The 22113-nt window shown below is 39.7% G+C and overlaps 1 protein-coding gene across 2 annotated transcripts in view; it reads right to left on the bottom strand.

Moving 5' to 3' along the window:
- Positions 1-22113, bottom strand: part of erbb4b (erb-b2 receptor tyrosine kinase 4b) — a 476392-nt gene that overhangs the window by 70693 nt on the left and 383586 nt on the right. The window contains exon 20 of one of the 2 annotated variants that reach the window (XM_050048517.1): positions 13049-13234. In XM_050048517.1, the coding sequence (XP_049904474.1) occupies positions 13049-13234 (186 nt within the window). The remainder of the gene's footprint in view (positions 1-13048; positions 13235-22113) is intronic. The other variant, XM_050048518.1, reaches the window with a different exon arrangement.

Here is a 22113-nt window from a genome sequence, read left to right as displayed (position 1 = left end):
TGGCTAAAGCGCTAAAAAAATTGGCATTATAGAGAAATCCAATATTCCTCTTAATACCTCCCCAGTTTCTGATTATGTGGACATAATGACCCTTAAAACACATAACATTATTCTACCACAGAAAATACTTTTTCCCTAACCTGATATGAAGTGTGGCTGCACATGCGAGCATTTTTGATATTGTTGTTAAAGTGTTTTGGATAGCCACAAAACTATAATATGTTTTTTTTTAAAAACTCAAAACAGTAGCTGAACACATTACCAGAAATTGAGCAGCCTATATTGGTTGGATTAGTATTGATCCAGGCAACGTCAGAGCAAACTAATGTTGGCTGATATATGTAAAAAAAATTACATTTTTGCTTTAACAATACTTGATTTGCCATAGCTTCTCATTGCAGGAAAAAAGAAAGAAGAAACATACCCAAAAGCTTGCCAGTATTTGAAACGTGGCTTGATGCCATACTTAAATGCAGCCTTGTTCTTGACCTCACCATTGCAATGATACTCAGAATAATCAATAACTATTACAACAGTGCAAAGTAGTTAATTGTTTTTATAGTGAACAGTCCCTTCTTCTATGGTTTGGCAGTCTCTTGGCTGGAGCCCATGCTTTTCCAAATGTAATTTCAATTGACTTTTTGAGAGAGAGAGCACACTTCTACAGCCTCTAGGCTACATAAGTGATACCAAAAGACCAGACAGGCCTAACACACACACACACACACACACACACACACAAGCACACACACACACACACACACACACACACACACACAGCAAAACAGATCTCTGTTTGCAGGGATGTGAGTGTTGGTATATCTATTTCCTCTGGGAAATAAATATAAAATCAGAGGGTGAACCTGTTCTGTAATGAGTAGTGACAGGAGGAAATACAGGGCAAAGGCTTGACATAAAGCGGCGGATAAAGATACACATCTCTGGCACTGTGTTTGAGCGTCTGTGTGTGTTTGACAAAAGGTAAAGAAGTAGCGAGAACACTTGTAGTTTGACACCGACAGAAACAGTGAGAGGAAAAGTGAAGTAAAAGGTAAATAAGAAAAAAACTGACTACACGCTTTGTACGTCAAACAGTGTCTGTGTGGGTGTGTTTGCTTGTTTTCTTGAGGGCATCAGGATAGGTATCTGTACTATATGTGTGTGCACCATCCAATCAAATTATGAGATGTTTACTTTGTTAATGTTTGTGTTTGCCAGTTGGATATCTTGAAGCCCTCATTTACCTGTGTGAGAATGTGTGTGTGTGTGTGTGTGGGGCAGTCACTCATTAGCGTAGACCTGTCTCCCCGAGCTGCCAGTCTCATCCATTGTGTGGGCTACCTGCAGTCATCCATTTGCCGTACTGCCCTACCTGGCCACATCCATCTCTGCTTAGCCAGACGCTGTTAAAACTGCGTCACTGCTATACGTGTGTGAGTGAGAAAAAACAGAGAATAAGACAGAGAGACAGAATGTATTCCTCTTGGCTTGTTTGTGTGCACTTTTGACTGACAACATGGCAACCGTGAGTCAGCGCAGGACTAACAGTCTTTGTATATCCTTCTGTCCTTGCGGTGAATATTTATCTGTCTGCTGCCTCGAGGTTTGTACTTTTGCATTCGGAGGCCATTCCAGGTGACCAAGTTCCACTACAGAGACAGAATGCCTTTCTTGATAAAATTGACCACTCTGAGGCAAAAAAACAAAACAAAACAACTACTACTATACGTAATACCAGTAAGACCAAATTCATCTGTCCATCTGTTCATTTTCCACCTCTTATGTAGGTCTGGGTCATGGTGACAGCAGACTGAGCGAGGTAGCCCAGATGTCCCTATCCCTTCTCACTAGCCAACTCTACCTCTTCCCTGGGAATTCAGAGTCACTCCCAGGTCAGATTAGATATGTACTCGGCCTTGACGAACTCCTTTTGACATGTAGGAGCAGCACTTCTACCCCAAGCTTGTTCTGGATGTCTGTCGTTTCTCCTTTGAACTCTTACTGTATCCAGAATCTTTTTATCTGGGGTCATTGCATGAAGCATATGACCAAAGCCAAGAGTTGGAAATTAGATCTACTGGTTAATCAAGTCCAACACAGTGTCCACATTACTGCTGATGCTGCACCAGTCTGCATGTCTGCCTCATTCTACATCTTCTACATCACCTTTAGGGCAAGCCAAACCACTTTTGCATTTAGAGTGTGCCCAAACATCTTTGCTTGTTAAATGGCAAACAACCTGGGTTAAGAGCCAGGTGCACCTGACAGCCTTGCACCTACCCACTTGTGTAGGCACATATAATAAGAAAAATACTCCACCATTTTGACTTTGGACCAGGCTTTTGTTGGTCGATGGTGCAATCGGCCACTGCTTTCATCTATTGTTCTTACAAACCTGAGCTAATTAAACAACAGAGTCAACATGCTAAAGACATACACAAGGTACTGTAAAAGTTTTATGAGGCTTTTGTTATACTTCATGGATGCCTGTTACAATCTATTGTACTAATCTCTTAGAAGTCCCTGGATTCTTCCTTGTGTGAGTGGACAGGTATGCTGACTCGGAGAAAACCAGGGAAGTTGGTATTTGGGTAAGGGTTGAATGTGTTCAAGAGCTACAACTTAGCTACCCAAATGCACCTGCAGTAGTGCTTGGGGACCTCAACCAGTGCCACTTCGAGACTCTGTTACTCTGGGATTGAACAGTATGTTAAGGATCAGACCAGAAAGGGCATTATCCTGGACAAGTTTTTTGTAAATATAAATGGTGCATGTCTGTCCAAGTGCATGCCATCCATACTAAATTCTGATCATAACATTGTGCATATGATCCCACTGTACAAGGCCAAACTCAAGAGAAGCAGACCATAAAATAAGGTGATAAGGACATGGACAAATAAAAGCAGGGAACAAGTGATCATCTGTTTTGATTGGACAAGTTGGGGAATCTTTCCAGAGTGTTCACTTGACGAAATAACTTAAGTAACAAACAATGCCAATGACCTGAACGCCTTCTTTACCAGATTGAAATCACTTGATAATTCTTTTGAGTATGCTAAAATACTTGAAACTATTATATCTGCTACATTAGACAGAATTGTCATTACTGCTGATGATGTCAGGAAAACATTTCACTGTACAATTACCAAGAAAGCTGCTGGGTGGGATGAGTGCTTCTTTTGAAGAACTTGGCAAGTATGCTGGCTCCAGTGTGGCAACCAACTTTTCAAGTCTCGTTAGACACACACACTGTCCCTCTGTTATGGAAAACCTAGCACATAAAACCAGTATCAAAATTCCATGCCCAAAATAAGATATGGATTTTAGCCAGATAGCCTGTACCTCAATGATAACAAAATCTCTAGAAAAAAATTCTGCTCCAATATCCAACACAACCTGAATCCTGAAAAAAATATATCAACAGACTCCTGGTTGTAAATGTGAACAAAACCCTTCCATCTGTAATCAAGATAAATGTTGGGGCCCCAAGGGGTATTGTGATGGAATTTTTGTACTTCATGAAGAGAGATGTGAACTGAAGTCACACGCAGGAATGTTCAATGTAATTGTGTAACGTGACCTGTGACCTGTGACCCTTTGTGTTGTTTCATGACACATGTAAGGTATTGAATAATCACTCAAGGTATTGAATATATACTCAAGGTTATCACTTCCTTCTTGTGAATGATTCCTTTAAGTGCAGAAGGGCAGAGTGTTAACACACCCACAGAGACAGATAAATACCAAGCTTTTCTCCTCAGACATTGAGTCTTCACTTTGTAAGCGACCTGCGTGTTGCTCTGTGAATGCTCCTCTTGTTCAAGATTAAACCCTTGTTTGAATTTTGAGCTGACTCCGATGTCCTTCCTCCAGTTCTAAATTATTGCAGAATTATTTTAAGAGGTACAGATACACCAAATCAATACATTCCAAAGTATTTTGATAATATGGCTCTATATCTCTGTTAAGTAACTTGGGCAACCCTGGGCTGCAGCAACACTGCATATACAAAGTGGCTGAGTGGAGTGATAGTAAAGCTCTTGATATTAACACAAAGTAAACAGAAGAAATTGTATTTGGCTCAACATCTTACTCTCATGAAGTTCCCAGTGTTATCCATAATTAAACATCAAGCAGGTACTTTTATACCAGTACTTGGGTGTAACGATAGACTGTCTGCTATCCTTGAAAGACTACATTGAATATGTCTGCAAAAGGACAAAACAAAAAAAATTATGTTCTCCACTGCATTGGGTCTTCTGAATACATACAGGATGCTTCAAGCTAACAAATATAATTGTTACTTGTGATTAATCAAACAAACTGCCTGATATCAGATGACAGAATGGATGGGATTGTCTTTTTATTTGAGACAATATTGGCCCGACAGTACATCAAAAGGCCAACATGTAAAGGCATTTTAATCCAGGTCTCTGTTTTCATTACCATTTCTTTTTTTCATGGATTTCCCTGCAACCTCAACAACAAGCAATGAATGATACAGAACACTGTGCTTCAATACCACTTACATAAAAAACAAAGCAAAACAAACAAGCAAAAAAATCCATGAATTCTACCTAACCAGTCCTCCACTTTGATGAGAATTGCAACTGATGAAAACATGCGTAAAGCTGCTCCCTCAAATCAAACAGGCCTTTCAGGCTGATATTTACCCAGGGGAAGGGAGGTATTCTAGCCGCTAACATTGAATCATACACTTATTTATGCAGTCATGAAAGACCACCAGAAAAAAGCTTCAGAATTAATTAGTTTGAAAATGAAAGAGAGTGACACAGCCAGAGTGGGAGATAGAGCGAGGGGAAGGGAGATAGGCAGACACTTGTTGACATTTCTCAGGGTTGGTAGCATCAAAGGCTTGATGCCTGTGATCTGCTTCTCACTCAGTGTGTTAACATGCGGTCTTGGAGCAGGCATGCTACCCGCCAGAGCTGGCTGGAATCAAACATCTGAATGCAATTTAAGTGTTTTCTACAAGTGTGTAAGAAGAGAGAGGAAGGCGAGTTTGGTGAGTACAAGTTGGTGGGTAGTCACACCAACATGGGAGGTCCATATCAAAACAGACAGAAGTGAGAGCGATATTGAGGAGTTCAGCAGACATGGGGTGGTAGTCATAGGAACAACATGATGGTTTTACTTTCCTGCATAACATATTCATCTTAACACATAGCCACCAGTAAACAAAATAATGCTCTCAGTCATGTGATAAAAAATTGTCATTGTAAATTTTTTGAATGGAACTAGCAGTCTTTGTTCTTGCACCAGGGGAAATCTGTCAAAAATCTCCATTCCTTGATTTGCAAAAACAAAACAAAAAACAACCAAGCATTAATTTGAATTTATCAAAGTAATCACATTGATACAAGGACAGACCTTAGTTCCCCTGAACTAGCTGGTGACCTTGAAAAATAGTGTCCTTGTGGAAATGTTACTCTGGATGGATCAGCAAAAAAAAAAAAAAAAAAAAAAAACAATGTCCTGTTTAGATAGCAAAATAGTAAATGTATTCCTTAAAGTCCCCTCAAGTTTTACAGTATACTAATACTAGTATTTTGTTTTACGTGGGGTTCTCACCTAATAGCTAAAAAAAAAAAAAAAAAAAACTCAGAAAAGGAGCCAGAAGCAGCTCTACTTTTCCCTCCTTATTTAGCAATCTGGCCTCTGCCCTGCCCATTACCACTGCTAGCACTAGATTCTACTTGCTGCTTTCTCCAGCACTGCTCATGCTAGGTCGACCAGTGAAAGAGCAGCGCACATCCTAGCGTTAATGTTAGATGAAACATTGGAGAGATTCTGCCATACATGTTTGAGCATCAGTGAGACCGCGACTCAGTTTGTTGTGCACTAAAATCAGCAACTAGCAGAAGCATAACCACACATTCTCACTCCAACCTCATATCACATATGGACGTTTGGTCATGGACCTTCCATGTCCACATACAACGTGAAAGGTACCCTGGGTGCGTTGGTTGTTGATGTTCTGGGGTGCTGTGTCGAGTTATGCTTGTTATATGCATTGTCTTCTTACAAAATACACTGTGTTTCCACAGAAATTTACCATTTACATACAGTCTCTTTCAAAATAAATGCGCTATGTCAGTACAGCAACGCAAATTGATGTCTTTTTTCCTCCAACAACTAAAGCACGTGGTTGGGTTTAAGCAACAAAAACACATGGTTTGGTTTGGGCAACAAAAGTGCGTAGTTAGGCTTAGGAAAAAAGAACGGAGTGGCTTTACAATATTACGGGACGCAAACACCGCTCTGCCAAATGAAAGTTGGTGTTTGTTGGATCCATCCAGCACCCCTCCAACCCGCCCTACTTGGACTTTCGATACCTTAATTTTCGCTCTTGTTCCGCCACGTTTCCCCCTGATGCCGCCAAGTGCCATTGAACAATAATGGCGACCGACGGCGTATCATGCCATTGTTAAAGGACAGCTTCTTTCATCAGTGTCTGACACCATATATGTTTATATCCAAAAAGTGCACACTCTACCACGTTTACTGTCAAAATTTTCACGATACTAATCCTAACTTGGCTCTCCGTACTCACAAGTCTGCCCTGCACTTGAGGTTTCAGGTTTCCTCGCTGGGGTTGAAATTTGTTCCCCCGTTGCTAGGTGTTCCCCATGGTAGACAGGGATTGGCTTTCATATTAAGGATGTACCTAATCTCACTTGCCCGGGGGACATTTGAATCTCAGATTTTAGGGGAGAGCACAGACCATCACCCCCTACAGTAGGGTAATGTGAAAACACCTCTCTGGTGACAAACTCTGCATGGATACAAGTCAGTACAGTCAAGCTCAGACAATATAGGGGAAATAAACATAACATTTTGGGGTACAGGGGGACTTTAAATATATCTAAACAAGAATGAACAAATGAACAAAGTGGGTCTGCCTTACAGCACAATAACAATGTTTGTCAACCTTTTTTCAGCTTTAACAGGAAGCACTGGTGGAGGCTGGAAAAATGCAATAGTCGGCCAGTGGGCGGCTTATCACTGTGGTCCAAATACGGTGAGTCAGCCCTGCCTTATTACTGACATGAGAACAGTGATAGCACAATATTTGTACCGACAAAAGATAGAGGACTAAAATGAGCACCTATGGGAGCCTAGAGTGTATCCTTCTTACATAAATGTTCAGAGAGAGGCAGAGACAAACAAAAATAGGAGAATCACACACTGAAATAAATAAAAACAGAGAGACAGGAAGGGGAGAGTAGACAGAGTACAATGGGAATTGGAGTGAACTGAGTTTTCATTGGAACCCTGGGGATGTATGTAATGAGTTGGAGAGAGGCATGTTTGCCTACTCTGGTTTACACAGAGAAATGACCCTGTGATACACACTGTGGGGCCCACACACACACACACACACACACACACAGAAACTCACACACATACACATACAACACCTGACTTGGAGGCAATCCAAAGCAGTAATGTTAGAAGTGGGGAGTAGGAAAGACTTGCTGGTGAATTCGACAAACAATTTTCACTGTAAAGCGGGATTCGATGAGGTATTCCTACCGTGTACCTGAGGTTGTTTTAACAGTGGTGTTGTGTTGATGTGGTTATGATGCGTCATCCTGAAACAAGTCTCACAAGTAGTGGGACATCAAATTGTTATTCAAAGTCTGAATGCTTCCAGTCCACACTTAATATTTAACAGGTATATGAATGGCGTAGGGCTGTTCCCAAATATTCGGATATTTGAATATTTGTTTCTATGGGTAGGTATTCATTATGAAAATTTGGTATTCAATATTCTTTTCTTTTTTTTGTTTATTTTAAACATATTTTTTTGGTGCTAAATGTAGTCTTTTTGTTGTTGGTAAATGTAGGTTATCAATAAAAATCAAAACTTTTAAATTGCATTGTTAAAAATGTGAAAATATGGTATCCTACCAACTGAGCTTGTGTGTACAGCATGCTTGAGCGCATCCGTCTGAGGCTGTGGATCAATGCCAAGTTTTACCACTTTATCACTATTCCCTCTAACTTGTAGCTGTTTTTTCGTTATCTTTTGAATTTAATATGAATTATGGAACTGTTTTTGTCAACGTTCGTTTCCCCCGTTTTGTACAATAAATTATTGTTTAAAGTTTCAACAAGTTTCTTTTGGAGTGTGTGACACAAGTGTGTTTTGAAAACGACCATGGACTGTCACCAGCTCAACGCATCAGTACCTTCAGATGCCATGACAGTAATAGTCAATAATGTCAAAATATCATTTACAGACCGATTTAACAGACGATCACTGCTGCCTGACCCGCAGGTCCATTTGTGGGTCCCGCGGGTTTCGGGTCGACCCACGCATCACTACTCAGCTCAGTCTATGAGGCTGTACACACAACAGTAAGGCTATAGACATTATATTCTATTCAGGCCGGCAGAACCAACAGCACATCGGCTCTATAGTGCACGGCACTGCTGATTAACCATTTTATTGAAGCACAGAGTGTCTGCCAGCAACCAATTACTTGCAGAGGCTTCCTACAACTTGTTTCAACGGTTCCGATTTAATCAGAAGACAAATTAAACAGGATGACTAGCCAATGTGAAAATCAAAAGAAAGCACAGAATAATGTACTGAAGGAGACTGCTGTGCCATCACATTTTTTTGTGGTTTGAGAGCAAAGATCTGCCAAATTTTGGCAGTGGTTCCCAAATGGTGGGTTAATCATTCACTCAATCCTGGTGTTGAGTGAATGATTAACCCACAGCTACTTGACAGAGACACCAAACTATCTTAAGGACATGGCCAAGCACAAGTATGCCGCTGAATGTATTAAACTGTGTGGACATGGAAACCCTTTGCAGACATGGACAATCCGGACATCTTCATCACATGGACAAAAGCAGACCCTTGCAAACATGTCTGAATTACCCTATAAGCTTCACCGTGTAGAAAGCAGTGCCTCAGGATAAATAGTATTATGGCTAACGAATGAGGGAATCCATTGTAGCAGCAATAAACAAGATGTTAATGCATTTCAAATTTAAGATATTGCCAAAAACATGCCAGCTGCATATGAATGGCTTGTTGAGAGCTCAGTGCAGTAATACATGAAAGAGGAAATACGTATTGTTACCACAGTGGTATAAGCTAATTTTATTATATAGCTTCCCTCTTTATGTCTTTTTGTTGTGTAAGAGGGGTATGGGCATAGATTGTATTAATTTACATGAAAACAGAAAACTACAGTATGTCTACAAGTGGATTTTACTTCCTTTAAAGTAGTTGAGAAATTAGTGTAAGGCTTCTTGAGGACGTTGTCCAGATCAGCTGAACACTTTTTTTCATTGCAGTGGAATCATATTATGATATATCATTTTAAGTATTGTAGTTATGCTTCCAAAGTCAAACATCTTACATTGTAGCAACACTATACTTCATATACATTAACAAGAAGACCACGGAGTGGGAGAATGAGGAGGAGATTTAAAAAGCAAGCAGACATAATGAGGAGAAAGTGATATAGTAGGTTATAGTGGGGGAATATAGTAAGATAAAACAGGAAAAGAAAAATCAGACCCAGGGAACAAAAACAAAAAAAGGAAAAACATTCAGTGGCATCCAAGCCCTGCATGCGTAGTCGCTCTAATGAATCTGCTCATTAGTATGACTCTCATGGCAGATCACCCCATTAATAATCTATGGCTGTGATGGCGGCCATGACAGAGAGGGAGGGCCATAGGGACGTCGCCCCAGAAAGTGGAGCCCTGTCACTTGCAAGTGCCTTGAGAGCCCCATAAGACCCTATGTGAGTGGATGTATACGTCTATGATAGAGATAAGGAAATAATCTGTAGGAAAGATGTTTAACTCAAGTTGTTATGAGCACCACACACTGGAATGTTGATGGTGGTCTGAATTCACCTTGTTGGTATTATTTAGATAAATGCATTGTGTAGGACACTTTGTGTTTGTGTGAGCACAAACCCATGTGTAGGCACCTTATTAACCGTGGCCCCTGACGGCTATTTGAGTCCCCAGGAGCCGAAGCCAATTATTGAAAACACTAAACAATACACGCTTGAGACACAGAATAACAGTGGTAAATAATACATCATCATATCTACCCTTTATGAATTATACATCTCTCCATGTTGACAACTGTTCACAGGCGGGCATGTATTTATTCATGTGTATATAGCCAATCCACATCCTTTTTCCACAAAGTAATTTGTGTGATTAATTCCATACCATGAAAAATATTTGTGTTACACAGCATGGGAAGTTTGTCAGCGCGGCGAGAATTAATGCATGCTCTGATCGCCTTTGGTATATTAAAAAAAAGCACTTTATGTGGTGTGATCATAACTGTGTACCAAAGTTTAATTGATGGTTTAATATTTTCCCATGGAAGCTCGCTGGAGTACTGCCTGCCTCTGATTTAGCCAAAAATGGCAATAGAAATATTTGTCTAAGATATTAAATCTGGGACTGAAGTGACTGCTAAATCGTGTGCACTCTGCTTCTTTTGGCTTTTGAACCAGTTGCTTTGCTCTGTGTGTGTGACAGTTTCATCAGCCATCTTTTACATGCAGCACATATGGAGATATATTTATATCACGTTACAAATAAAACTTTTCGTCAATCTAATGAAATAACCCTGCAATAAATACCTTTGGATAATTAATATATACATGATTAAAAATGTGTTTGCCCATAATTCTCAGGTGTTCAGGGGTGTTATTAAGAATGGGACAAAATATTGATACAGACATACATCATTTTATTTCCTCTTGTACACTACACTGATGTCAGATATTGATATTTATATTCAAACATGCAGGTGCTCTGAACAGATTCCTGACTAACCAGATTCACAATGGTACCTCCTCATGGTGTCGCTTATCAAATGAATGAGGGTATAGTTAATGAAAGGTCACTAACTTGTGGCGACAACATCTTAAAGTACTGCTGGCTTCTGTGTTTTTTGGTTTTAACTGAGCTGGTGCAGAGAGTATTCGGTTAAAACACATCAGTGATGTTGTTTTGCCCTGTGTTGTTCTCTGTGTTAATGAAATCTTAACTCCTGCCATTTGCTCCTGGTGTTCTTTATCACTGTTTTGGAGGAAGAAAATAACAAGAGTAAAAGGCGAACCAGCTTTAATAGTGACATATCCTCCTGAGACCCGAACTTTTGTTTGGTATGCATTTCTAATTTCTTCTAGCTATTAAGAATCAGTAGGACTCAACAAGTATAAAAAAACTAAACATCGTCAATGACAATAAAGTCCCACTATCCTCAAATGAGACGACAGTCCCAAAGACTTCAAATGAGTACTTAAATAATTAACAGTGTCTTAGCTTTTATACTGTTGCTAAAATTGGTCAAATTTGTTACCATATCAAAATACAAACAGTTTCAACCATAAGATTTGATCAGGTTTTGGACCTTGCCCTCTTTTCTGTCAGAACTGGCTGCACACTGGCTTGGCAGAGATGGCCGCCATCTTTTTTACATGGATTGTGTATTGTGCTCTTATTACCACTAAATGGCACAAAAAGGTGTCCACGAACGAGGACAACAGGTCTTAGTCAAGTAGAATGAAGTATAAGGTCATGTAAACCCAACATGTGATGTCCTCATATGAGGACACAGGGTCTCAGGAGGATATTTTCTCTTTACAAAGTGCTGTGCAGTGGATCTAATTTAAGCCTATATGAAGAGGTTCAAATGGATTTCGAAAAAGTAATGAAAAGTAACGGACACATATTTGAAAAAGTGTAGAAAGAAATATATTTAATTTCTCATTTTTGCCTTTTTAGGGGTATTTGTTCTTCTTCTGTTACACAGACATCGTGATGTATCATAGATAATTGTCTTGTATCAAGTATTGCAATATTGCTGTATTGTGATACCATCTTATCGTTTGCAACGTATAGTGACAGTATTGTATTGTGAGTTACTCTGTGATTCCTGTCCCTAGTTGCTGTACTGCATCAGATGTTGATTCAACTCTGTGGTGATTTGTGAGTCAGACAGAGTCGGAGAAAGGGAGAACATTACTCTGTGTTTCTGTCACCTATTAATATTGACAAATAGATTACAACACATTATAATGCACTCCTACAACCATGATCCTGTAACACTGAGCTCCCTGCACTCAACACTTCCCCCACCAAAGTCAAGCAAGGCTTTGAATTATTCACTTCAGTTCTCCAGAGAGGCTGGCTAGGGGCGCCGCTGTCTGCAGCTGAATCCTCCACACACACCAGCACACACTCATGGACACTTTACCAAATATCCTTAGACATCTACTTTATACTCTGGGAGCAATAAAGTAATTCACTTGGCCTCTATTAGCCGAGACATGTTATAAGAGGGCGTAAGGGTGCTTCGGTAGTTTTGTGTGAACATGTAATCCAAAGCAAATGCTTATACAGTAAGGTTTCAAAAGGGGCAAAGATGCATGGCAGCCTGCAGCAACACAACACAAAAGTGGGAAAGAGAGAGAAATTCTAAGCATAATCGGACGCTTACAGCAGCAAAATGCAAGTAGTGAGAAAGAGAAAAGATGTTTTTATGCCTAAGGAAAGAGACATAGATGGGAAAAACAGAAAAAAATATGTTTTGCAAGAACATAGCATTTACAGTAGATGGATCAATACAAAAGGTCATTGAACAACAGTCAAAATGATTTCTGATTTTTTTTTACCAGAAAACAGTTGCAGTGTAATCCTGAAATATAAGGCAGAAGATCCACAGTCTTTAGTAGAGATCCATGACGGGTTTAATAACACCAACTCTCCAATTTATCATAAATGACTGATTCAGATATTTGGTGCAACAGTCAAGGCAGCAAAAAGAATCAATCTGTAAAGAAGATCCACTGATGAACAAACCGTTGAGGTAACAAAATAATCTATCAATAGTAAAAACAACCCTTTGCTAATCTGCCAATTCACCAGCCTGCCAAATACTCAACCAAGCAACCAGGCCAATCCCCGAACCGATCAACCGTCCAGGGAGCAGAACAGCTAATAAAGCGACCTTTTCCATCCTTACCTTAGCAATTTGGACACACCAATTGAGCAACAGCTGGGATCCGATGTTGTCCTTGTGCTCATGGACATAGTCGAGCAGGCACCCATGAGGCATCAGTTGTGTGACCAGCTGGATGGTGGGACTCAGGCAGACGCCCAGCAGGCGGACCAGGTGGGGGTGCTCCATGCTAGCCATGATGAGGGCCTCCTGAATGAGACAGACAGACACTGAGGCATGTGGAGGAAAAGGCTGGAGTGGTTGTTGACATCTGAAGTAGTGTGTCAACAGATTCTACAGTGTTTTCACTTTAAGCAACAGCCAGCCATTTTAGGAAAGCACAAACAGAAAATACTTAACTGTCATGGTATTATTGTGATCTTAGATAGTTTTGTGTCACCATGAAACTCTGTTCCAAACCTTGGCACCGATAGCTTTTTTAATTAACATTAAGTGCAGGATCTAAAGTGCATAGCACAAGTGAATTTCAGACATGTCCAACTCCACTTTTGCGAGTTAAGTGAAAAATGTGGGCGCAAAAGAGGCAAAAAAAAAAAAAGTTGTATTTTGTCCCTTAATCATTCATATGTGTGTTTTGGGTGTAACATGAATTCATCCAATCAGAGTGTCATCTCCCATTCCCTTTAAAAACCAAGTGCGCCTGCACCTTGGGCACTGCCATTTAAATGGCGAATGTGGTAAACTGGAGAAGTGAGCTGTTTTCTGCTGAGAGTAATGCAGTAAGAGCAGTAATGCCACTGCAGTAAATATCGTGGGACATTCAGCCATAAACTTTTGTTTTAAACTTGACAGAGGAAACAGGACTAAACTTTTAGATTCTGAAATAATCAATAAAGTTAGACTACTCCTGGTGTGTAAATGTGCGCAGTGTCTGACATGGCAGGTAAAAACATCGATTTTTCATGCAGTGGTCAATTTAGAGATTTTGGGCTAGTTTACTCCTTGAATATGTATTATTTCAAACTGCTATAAAGAAAACATTCAAATTATACATTTAGACCTTTATTTTATTATACTTTGTCTACTTGTATTATGTTAATCTTAAATCTTTGAATGCCGTTTTCTCAAAATGAGTTTTTTTGTCATACTCCAAGTCGAACATCTCAGCCTCTGTAGCACCTATGTACACCAAACTTTCCAGTTATACACCTAGCTATATTCTGAAGATATTTACAGAGCGATTTGTTAATAAATCATTCCTAGCCTGATTTATGTGACATTTTATTCCCAAAAAATGGCGAAAATCGATTTTTTAAGGCTATGGACAGTATATTCTGATTTTCCAGGTAATAAAAGCAGATATCCTTAAATCCCTCTGTAATTTTTTATTTTTCATCTTATATGTAAACAAAATGAAAAAAGAATTTTGCACCTGGCTTTATCAGATGTTCAGATTTATCCTCCTAAAATATTTGCAATTTAGTGCATATTTAATGAGATAATGTAATTAAACATTTAACAATTTTAAAAACGTGTAATACTATTGTAAGTAATCAACTGAGGAAGTTTCATGATGATATCTATTATTTTAAAATGTTACCCCTTTTCACCTGTAGTGTCTCACCTTAATGGGGAGTTGAATGTGGAATTCTGCAGCTCTGCTCTGCTCTCTGCTACGTTCACATTTTAAAAATTTCAATGTGTGATGTATTTTTTCACCCACTCCCAACCCATCCATGTTTCCCTGTGTTTGTAACAAGTGTATGTGTGGTTTAAACCCACGTACGTAGATGCATCTTACTATCACTCACTGCACTCCCTCCTACTGACCGACTGAGCAAGACACAAGTGCAATATATTTTAAAACTGTCCATATCTTAAACTTGCTGCATATTTTAAACTGTCTATGTGAATGATGTCTGTGTGAATGATGTGATGTGTGAAGTGATGGGTATTATTTATTGCATTTGTATTGTGTATTGTTTGTACATGTTGGCACTTTAAAGGAGTAGCTCTCCTATCTCGTTGTACAGGAATGCATAATGACAATAAAGGCTATTCTATCTAAATAATGCACCCTTTAAATGTCAGGAAAAGAAATGCACTAATGACTCTAGACCAGATTCGTCGTTGGTCAATGGTGCAATCACTTTCTGCTGCTGTAGAATAGCAATACGCCAACAATGCACCTGATCACACCTCATTTTAAGACCTACACACCCATTGGTGCACAGATGGGTGCAAGTACATCTGCTAGTTATGCAATACGGGCACTAGCCGTGAAAATGATGACTGCATCAGTAGGAAACTGGCAATTACAATTGTACTGTGCACTGCTTTGCACTGGGTAAAACGATAAGGCCCTCAGGCTTCTTTCTGGATGACTTTGTCAATAACTTTGCCACTAACTTGGATTTGTTTGTGTTTCCATATCTATGTGTATATAAGTCCTTAATCATAATGAATTTATTGTATTGTCCCTGAACCGGCAGGTGTTCAGTTAGTGTCAGAATGCTAAAGCAAAAGTTGAAAGACTCAACACACTGGCAGAGAGTTTATCGTGTTTACAGGTGTAGACTGAACTGTCAAAGACCATGTGATCCCTTATTCTGTTTAATGCTGAAGTTTCTCTTGAAGCAAGCAGCAAGGTTCTACAGAAACAGTAGATTTTTATTCATAACCTCGACATCAAAGTGACTCACTGCTTCACAAGACTGTCAGCATGCTTTGTAGTAGACGAAAAATGTAGCAACTACACCAAGGTGAGACTGCTGTAAATCATGTGTCTCTGTCCTTTGACACAACATACAGTAAGAGCTGTGTCTTTCCAGTGGTTTGGTATGAAGTGTTGCTATTAGAGAATATGCTACTGTATAGAAAATGAAGAAGCTGCTCTGGTACATAATTTATAGAGCTTTGAACTTGCCTCTAGTGTCAACACCTTTATGTGCTGCATTTTTAGAACAAGAGCAAATATTATATTTTAGTTTGAAATATTGTATGTGATTGTAGCTTCATAGAAATATACGCAACTCATTATTCAAATTATTCAGAAACAATACCAAAGACAAATATAGATCTCCATCTATTCTCTACCCAACATCCCTGAACACATACACCCACACAGAAAGCACTGTGACTACAGGGGTTATGGGTTAATACGGCAATTCATCATGAGATGGATAGCTGTGCAGCAAGAATACACAACATAGGGGGGAGGTGGTTGTGTGTGTCGAGGTTCCCTGAACACTGACAGAGAGATACAACCACACACAGTTTGGGATTTACAGTATATGGCTCATGTGTCACAACGCTTGCATAATCAGATCCCTACTCATGTGCTGGTAGTACAGTGAGGATGATGGTAAATCAGTGTGACTGGGCCCTTCTGTCTGTTTGTTGTTTGACTGCTTGGATAGGTTCCCTTTCAATAAATCTGGATGATTCCAGGATTCCCCCATCACTGTGTCATAATGCTTGCATGGACATCTTTAAATTCAAGTAAGGGAATCACGTTAGGTCACGCAGATTCAAATCTGTGAGCTCAGGTCCATGAATGAAAGAATTAAATACCACAGCATCCTATGGTACATTTTAAGAGTTTCATACATGAAAAATAACAGCATGTAACTTTTGCTTATCCAAATCAATGGTAAAGTCTCTAAGTCAGGGCTGTAATCACATATTTAAAGGTATACTATGCAGGATTTTCCCTTGTGTGGCCCCCAAGCATAAGATTGAGGGCCACTAGGAAATGTGCACACACTATATCACAATTGACAGTGGTATAGCCTACAAAACACTCATATTACATTCTAGTTTTCCACTTTTTAATATATTTGAATGAATAAAATACGAGTCATAATAATGATCACAATCTGTTAAATAAATTTATGATTATGATTACATTTGTTGATGACTATGTTTGACTGTGGTGTGGTCGCTTGTCGTAGCATGGCACATATTTTCTTATTTAGAAATTAGATTAGATTAGAATTAGAACATATTTGATGAATGGGGAGAATGTCTCCACCAATATATAACATATAATATAATTATAGCGTGGCTGTAAGTAATAATGCAGATTTTATTGTCTTGTTGAATGCAAAACTGAATGCTTTTTATACTTAAGACTGAATCAAACTTCATTCAATATAATCAGATTTACCTAAATCCTTATCAGTATACTACTTGCAATGAAACTATAGAATTATGGACATAATTCAATAATGGAATGATGTCAATACATTATTCAAGTAGGGATATGTCATTGCTGTTTGTGTGTGAGGCCTCATTTACACCGCAAGCGATGCGTTCGCGTAGCGGTCCACAAGCGTAGTGGCAGCACACGCTATTCACACCAAAACCGAACAGACGCGTCGTGCAGCAGCCACTGCTGTCCCGTCAAAATACAAACCACACCCGAACAGTTGGTGGCAGTAGTGCACTGTGTTTGCAAATCTCTAATAAACCCCAGAGAAGAAGTGAGTTTGGACCCAGAGCCTAGGGTGGACAGGTTCACGCCAGTGATTATTCCAGTGCTTGGAGAATTAATATTTAGCACTAGAAATGGGTAAGTACATGAAACATGTGCCTGTCAGGTCTCGCTTGGTCAAGGGGAAGATGTCTACGGTGGCCGAGAGAGGTCACAACACACGCAAACTCGTGTTTTTTGTTTAAAACCCCGACCATTTGCTCGCGACTTGCGCAAAAAATCGGCGTCTCTTCTATTTTCGATCTTGCTCGCGGAAGCAGAGCGACTCAAGCAGCGCGTAGAACGGATGCGGTGTGAATGCTATATGCTCGCCAAAATGAAAACACAAGTAAACAGCGACCGTTCGTGAGCGCTACGCAAATGCATCGCTTGCGGTGTAAATGAGGCCTGAGTATATGGGAATGTGGATATGTACTCTATGGCATTAAAATCAAAATTTTTAATTTCTTGTTTTGCTTTTGATCAAAATTACAACCAAATGAACACAAATCAAACAGAAATGTATTTAAGTGATTATCTATAGATGTTAAATGAAAATAGAGTATTTACATCTCTTCCGAACTTTATTAAAACACCTGAAAATTGCTGTACTGCAAAAAGATGTCACCCCATTGGCTTCAACAAACCTTAGAGGACAGATGTATCCAATTCAATTCAAAATAAAGGTCTAGCTCACCTGAAATCCTTTTGTTTGAGGTTATTTCTGAAGTACTTTTAAAATTTTGTGTAAGTGGAAAAAAACAAAATGTGACAATTTCAAGGATAATTCTTTCTTTTTTAAATGGAATGGCAGGACACTGATGTGATATTGATGTGCCTTTATTCTGCAAAGCACTGTGGAACAGAAGTGCTTCATAAACAAGGTTTATTATCATGGTTTATAAATATATTGGGCACATTTATTGCACCCAAGTGTTTCAGTATGCTTGATACTCATATAGAATAATTACTGAGAAAAACATTAATGAAAAGAACAGAAGATAATTGTCTTTATACACAGGGGACACAGCATTGCCGAATGCAATTTATCTGGACAGATCACCAGGGTTTCTGCTGCTTTAGTGAAAACAAGTCTTGAGCAGGAGTTTGGCTTTCAAAAGAAAAACACACTGTAGCATATAGCCACTATTATGGGTACATACACACACTAACACACAACCTTACACACATGCAAACATGTACATGCATGCAGTCTTGTTGGGTATTGGCACCCTGTCCTCTTGTTAAGCCCTGGGAGCAAGGAGGTGGTATTGGCATTTTGTTGCTGTGCCAAACATTTTGGACCATGTGATTGCTGTTTAAAACGAAATGCTTCTTTCCTCTAAGTGCTCCACAGGTAAGGAGTGGAAACCACACACACTCACCCACCCACACACACACACACACACACACACACACAAACACAGACTAAAGGACAATCAATCTTCGCTGACATTCTTCAAACAGTCAGGGGCAAGTGAGTGTGGCCTGCAGCTTGAAGGTCACCAGTCAGAATTCCCAGTCTGGCTGGGAAAATATGGATGGGTAAAGTAAATGAATGGCACTTTCCTTTTCCTCTGTAACTACCACTAATGTTCCCCAGAGCAGAAGCTAAGCCCCCAGCTGTTTAGCAGTCAATAGAAGATGACTGTGGAGCAGGGCGAATGTGAAGTAAGGTATCACTAGAAAATACTGGGAGAAACCAGCCCAGGCGCCAGAATAAAATGCTGGCATTGTACATTTCTGCAAACCACAGATATTCTATACAGATATCATCAACTCTTCTTAAATGAAGCAGTTCAGATTTCATGTATATGAGCTGAGTTTCCGGGTTGTGGAAGAGGGAATGATAGAACACATGACACCAAGGCGAGACCGAACTTAAATTTTAACATTTTCAATATGAGATCTATAAATTTAACATAATGAAATGTACAAATGTAACATATCTGTGCATTGCAGAAATGTACAATGCCGGCATTTATTCTGGCGACCGAGTTGGACGATCACAAAATGAGCAGACCAAAGATCAACACATTTGTGTCTGACTCTGCTGCTTACAAAGCCCAGCATAAGTTTAATCAGGAAGACTTTTTTATGCTATATCCATTCACAATTCTCCGTCAATCCGACTCCCACCACTTCCACCAATCAGCTGACAATGGGTGTTCCCTCTCCGGTTAGCCAATCAAACTTTGCAATGATCTCCTTCGGTCATTCAGGTCGCTGCTGCCAAACTTTTCATCTGTTCTCCTCTCTGCTTCCTTCAGCTGTCCTCCACTCCATTCACCTCCAGTCACCTTATCCAGAGCCATCAAAAGCCCATTTCTCTTCCCATCCAGATCCTCAGCTCCCTCCTCATCGCATTTCATCACCACCATTACCACCACCAGCGTCTAGACTCCATAGGGGGTGATCCCTAATCTACCATGTCTTTACCACCCTCCTGGAATAGATGACATCACGATGGGGTCTAATCGGCAAAGACTTTTCACCCTTCTCATACTTATGTGCACATGTAAATAAATATTCTTTTCTCACAGAACGAGTCTCTACTGATTGAATTTTTGTTACTGTTACTGTAGTTCATCTCTCTGCTTTCTTGCTCACCAAATCACATTCTCTGTCTCCCCTGCTGTTAGTGAAATAGTCATTTACATACATCTTGTTTAAAAGTCAGTAACATTAGAATTTCTCATCAGTAATGCAATCTGGTTTGTAAACATGATCAATGCTCTGTAACTGAGAAAAAAAAAATCCCATGCCATCAATAGTTAGTGAATTCTCCTCTTTTCCTCACAACTGTAACATGTGAATGGCTTTGCATGTGCATTCTGTTACACAACCTATCTGAGTTAGGCGGAATTCACACTTGCCTTGAATCTACTCCGTACCTACTCTACAAAGAGCCTACGGCGCACCCTACACCGTAGGCTGACATGCACCTTCTCAGAAATGTAACTACACGTCGCAGCAACGCAGACCTCATGTCTATTTTTGTAAGCTGAAACCATTTCTCTCAGTGGAAATGAAGCTTTTATTTATTTTAATTTCACAGATAAGAAACTTTAAATTGTGAAGACAATAAAGCCTTCACAAAAATAGCATTTTCAGTCTTGTGTATGACTTATCCTTCGGAGATTTACACTTCGGGATTTATCCTGGCTTCATATGAGAAGAGGAAATCGCCGCTTGTTGCTAGGCTAATTTATACAATGTAAAATGCCATAGGCTTGTGCTAATAACATTAGCATGTTATGTTTGTTTGGAAAACGTGTTTAGTATGAGACAGTTGTTTTGTCAGTGAATGTTGTCAGTTGTAATAGAGCCAAATTTTGTAACATTTTGTTAAATGTTGCTGTTGTCCCTGGCGTCATTTGAGTAGAGGAAAAGTCCGCTAGCCACTAGGCTAATTTATGCAAATGCATTGTCTGTGAATGCTGCGAGTTATAGTGAAGCTCATTTGTGTACTTGTGTTTGAAATTGTCGCTATTACGCCATGTTTAATTTGTGTTTTGGGTGTGTTTTGAATCAACCAAACTTAACAGCACTTCACAGAAACCTCCACTGCCGACTAGTGTTTTGGAGGTGTAACTGCAGAGTGACATAGACACACCACCGCACAAGTATATTTGCTCACAATGGCGTAGGCCATGTGTGTGTAGGCTACAGCGTAGGGTCTGCTGCATGAGAAAAAATCCCCCTTCAGTGTTGATTGGGTGGGGGCCGAGGTGAGATGCTGGCTTTGTGTCATAGTACACACACACACACACACACACACACACACACACACACTTACAGGGACATGTGCATATCAGATGATATATACAATATTTAATGCATTTTTTGCTAGTATATGCATACGCGTCATTAACAGTTTTACGTCTCTATCACTCTATGTAAAGTTAAGCCCCACAGCACCCTCTTTTGTCTCCCTATATGTTCTGTTATTGCTGATATCTGGTTCTTTGATTGTCAGACAAGCCCTCAGAGCACACAGAGCATTAAATTAAACACACGTAGGATATTCATCAAAGATGTCCTGATAAAAATAGAAAAGCTAACACTCCAAAACTCTCCCTCTTAGACTGTCAAACTAAGTGCAAAACATGAGTGCAATTGGGTCGCTTTCGATGTGTGTGTGTGTGTGTGTCTGCTTCTGCATGTGTACGTGTGTTGATGGAGGTTATTTCATCTGCATTGCATCATCATAGGGTGATAATTTTGATTTTTTTTTCCACTTTTCCTTTTGAAATGAGCCGAGCTGTGAATGTTTTATAAATGGGGCCTTGTGCACTGTGCTGGGAGCCTATGGCATGGTGTGTGTGTGTATGTGCGTGTACGTAGGGGTGCTAGGGGCCCCTGATGGTTTCTATTCTGGTGTCTACGGGGTCTAAGCTTAATTCTTAATAGCTTCATCTCACCAACAGAGCTGATGTATAAGTTCTGCTTTCTTTTAAAATGAGTGACAAGGTTTCAATCTTCTGGTGAGTGCTTTTAAGATGGTCAAGTTCCAACACTGAGTATTACCATAGCAACAGTGTCATGATTGGTATATGCTGTATCCGCTGGACTGACCTTACTAAACATGGCTTGACATACTTTGATAAAAGCTAATGTACCTTGAGAAAGAAAGTAGCTCATTTAGTTTAAA

Source organism: Epinephelus moara, chromosome 7 (genome assembly GCF_006386435.1).
Source record: "Epinephelus moara isolate mb chromosome 7, YSFRI_EMoa_1.0, whole genome shotgun sequence".
Taxonomy (NCBI): Eukaryota; Metazoa; Chordata; class Actinopteri; order Perciformes; family Serranidae; genus Epinephelus; species Epinephelus moara.
The sequence above is the reverse complement of the archived record's forward strand: the minus strand, read 5'-3'. Positions and strand labels throughout refer to the sequence as shown.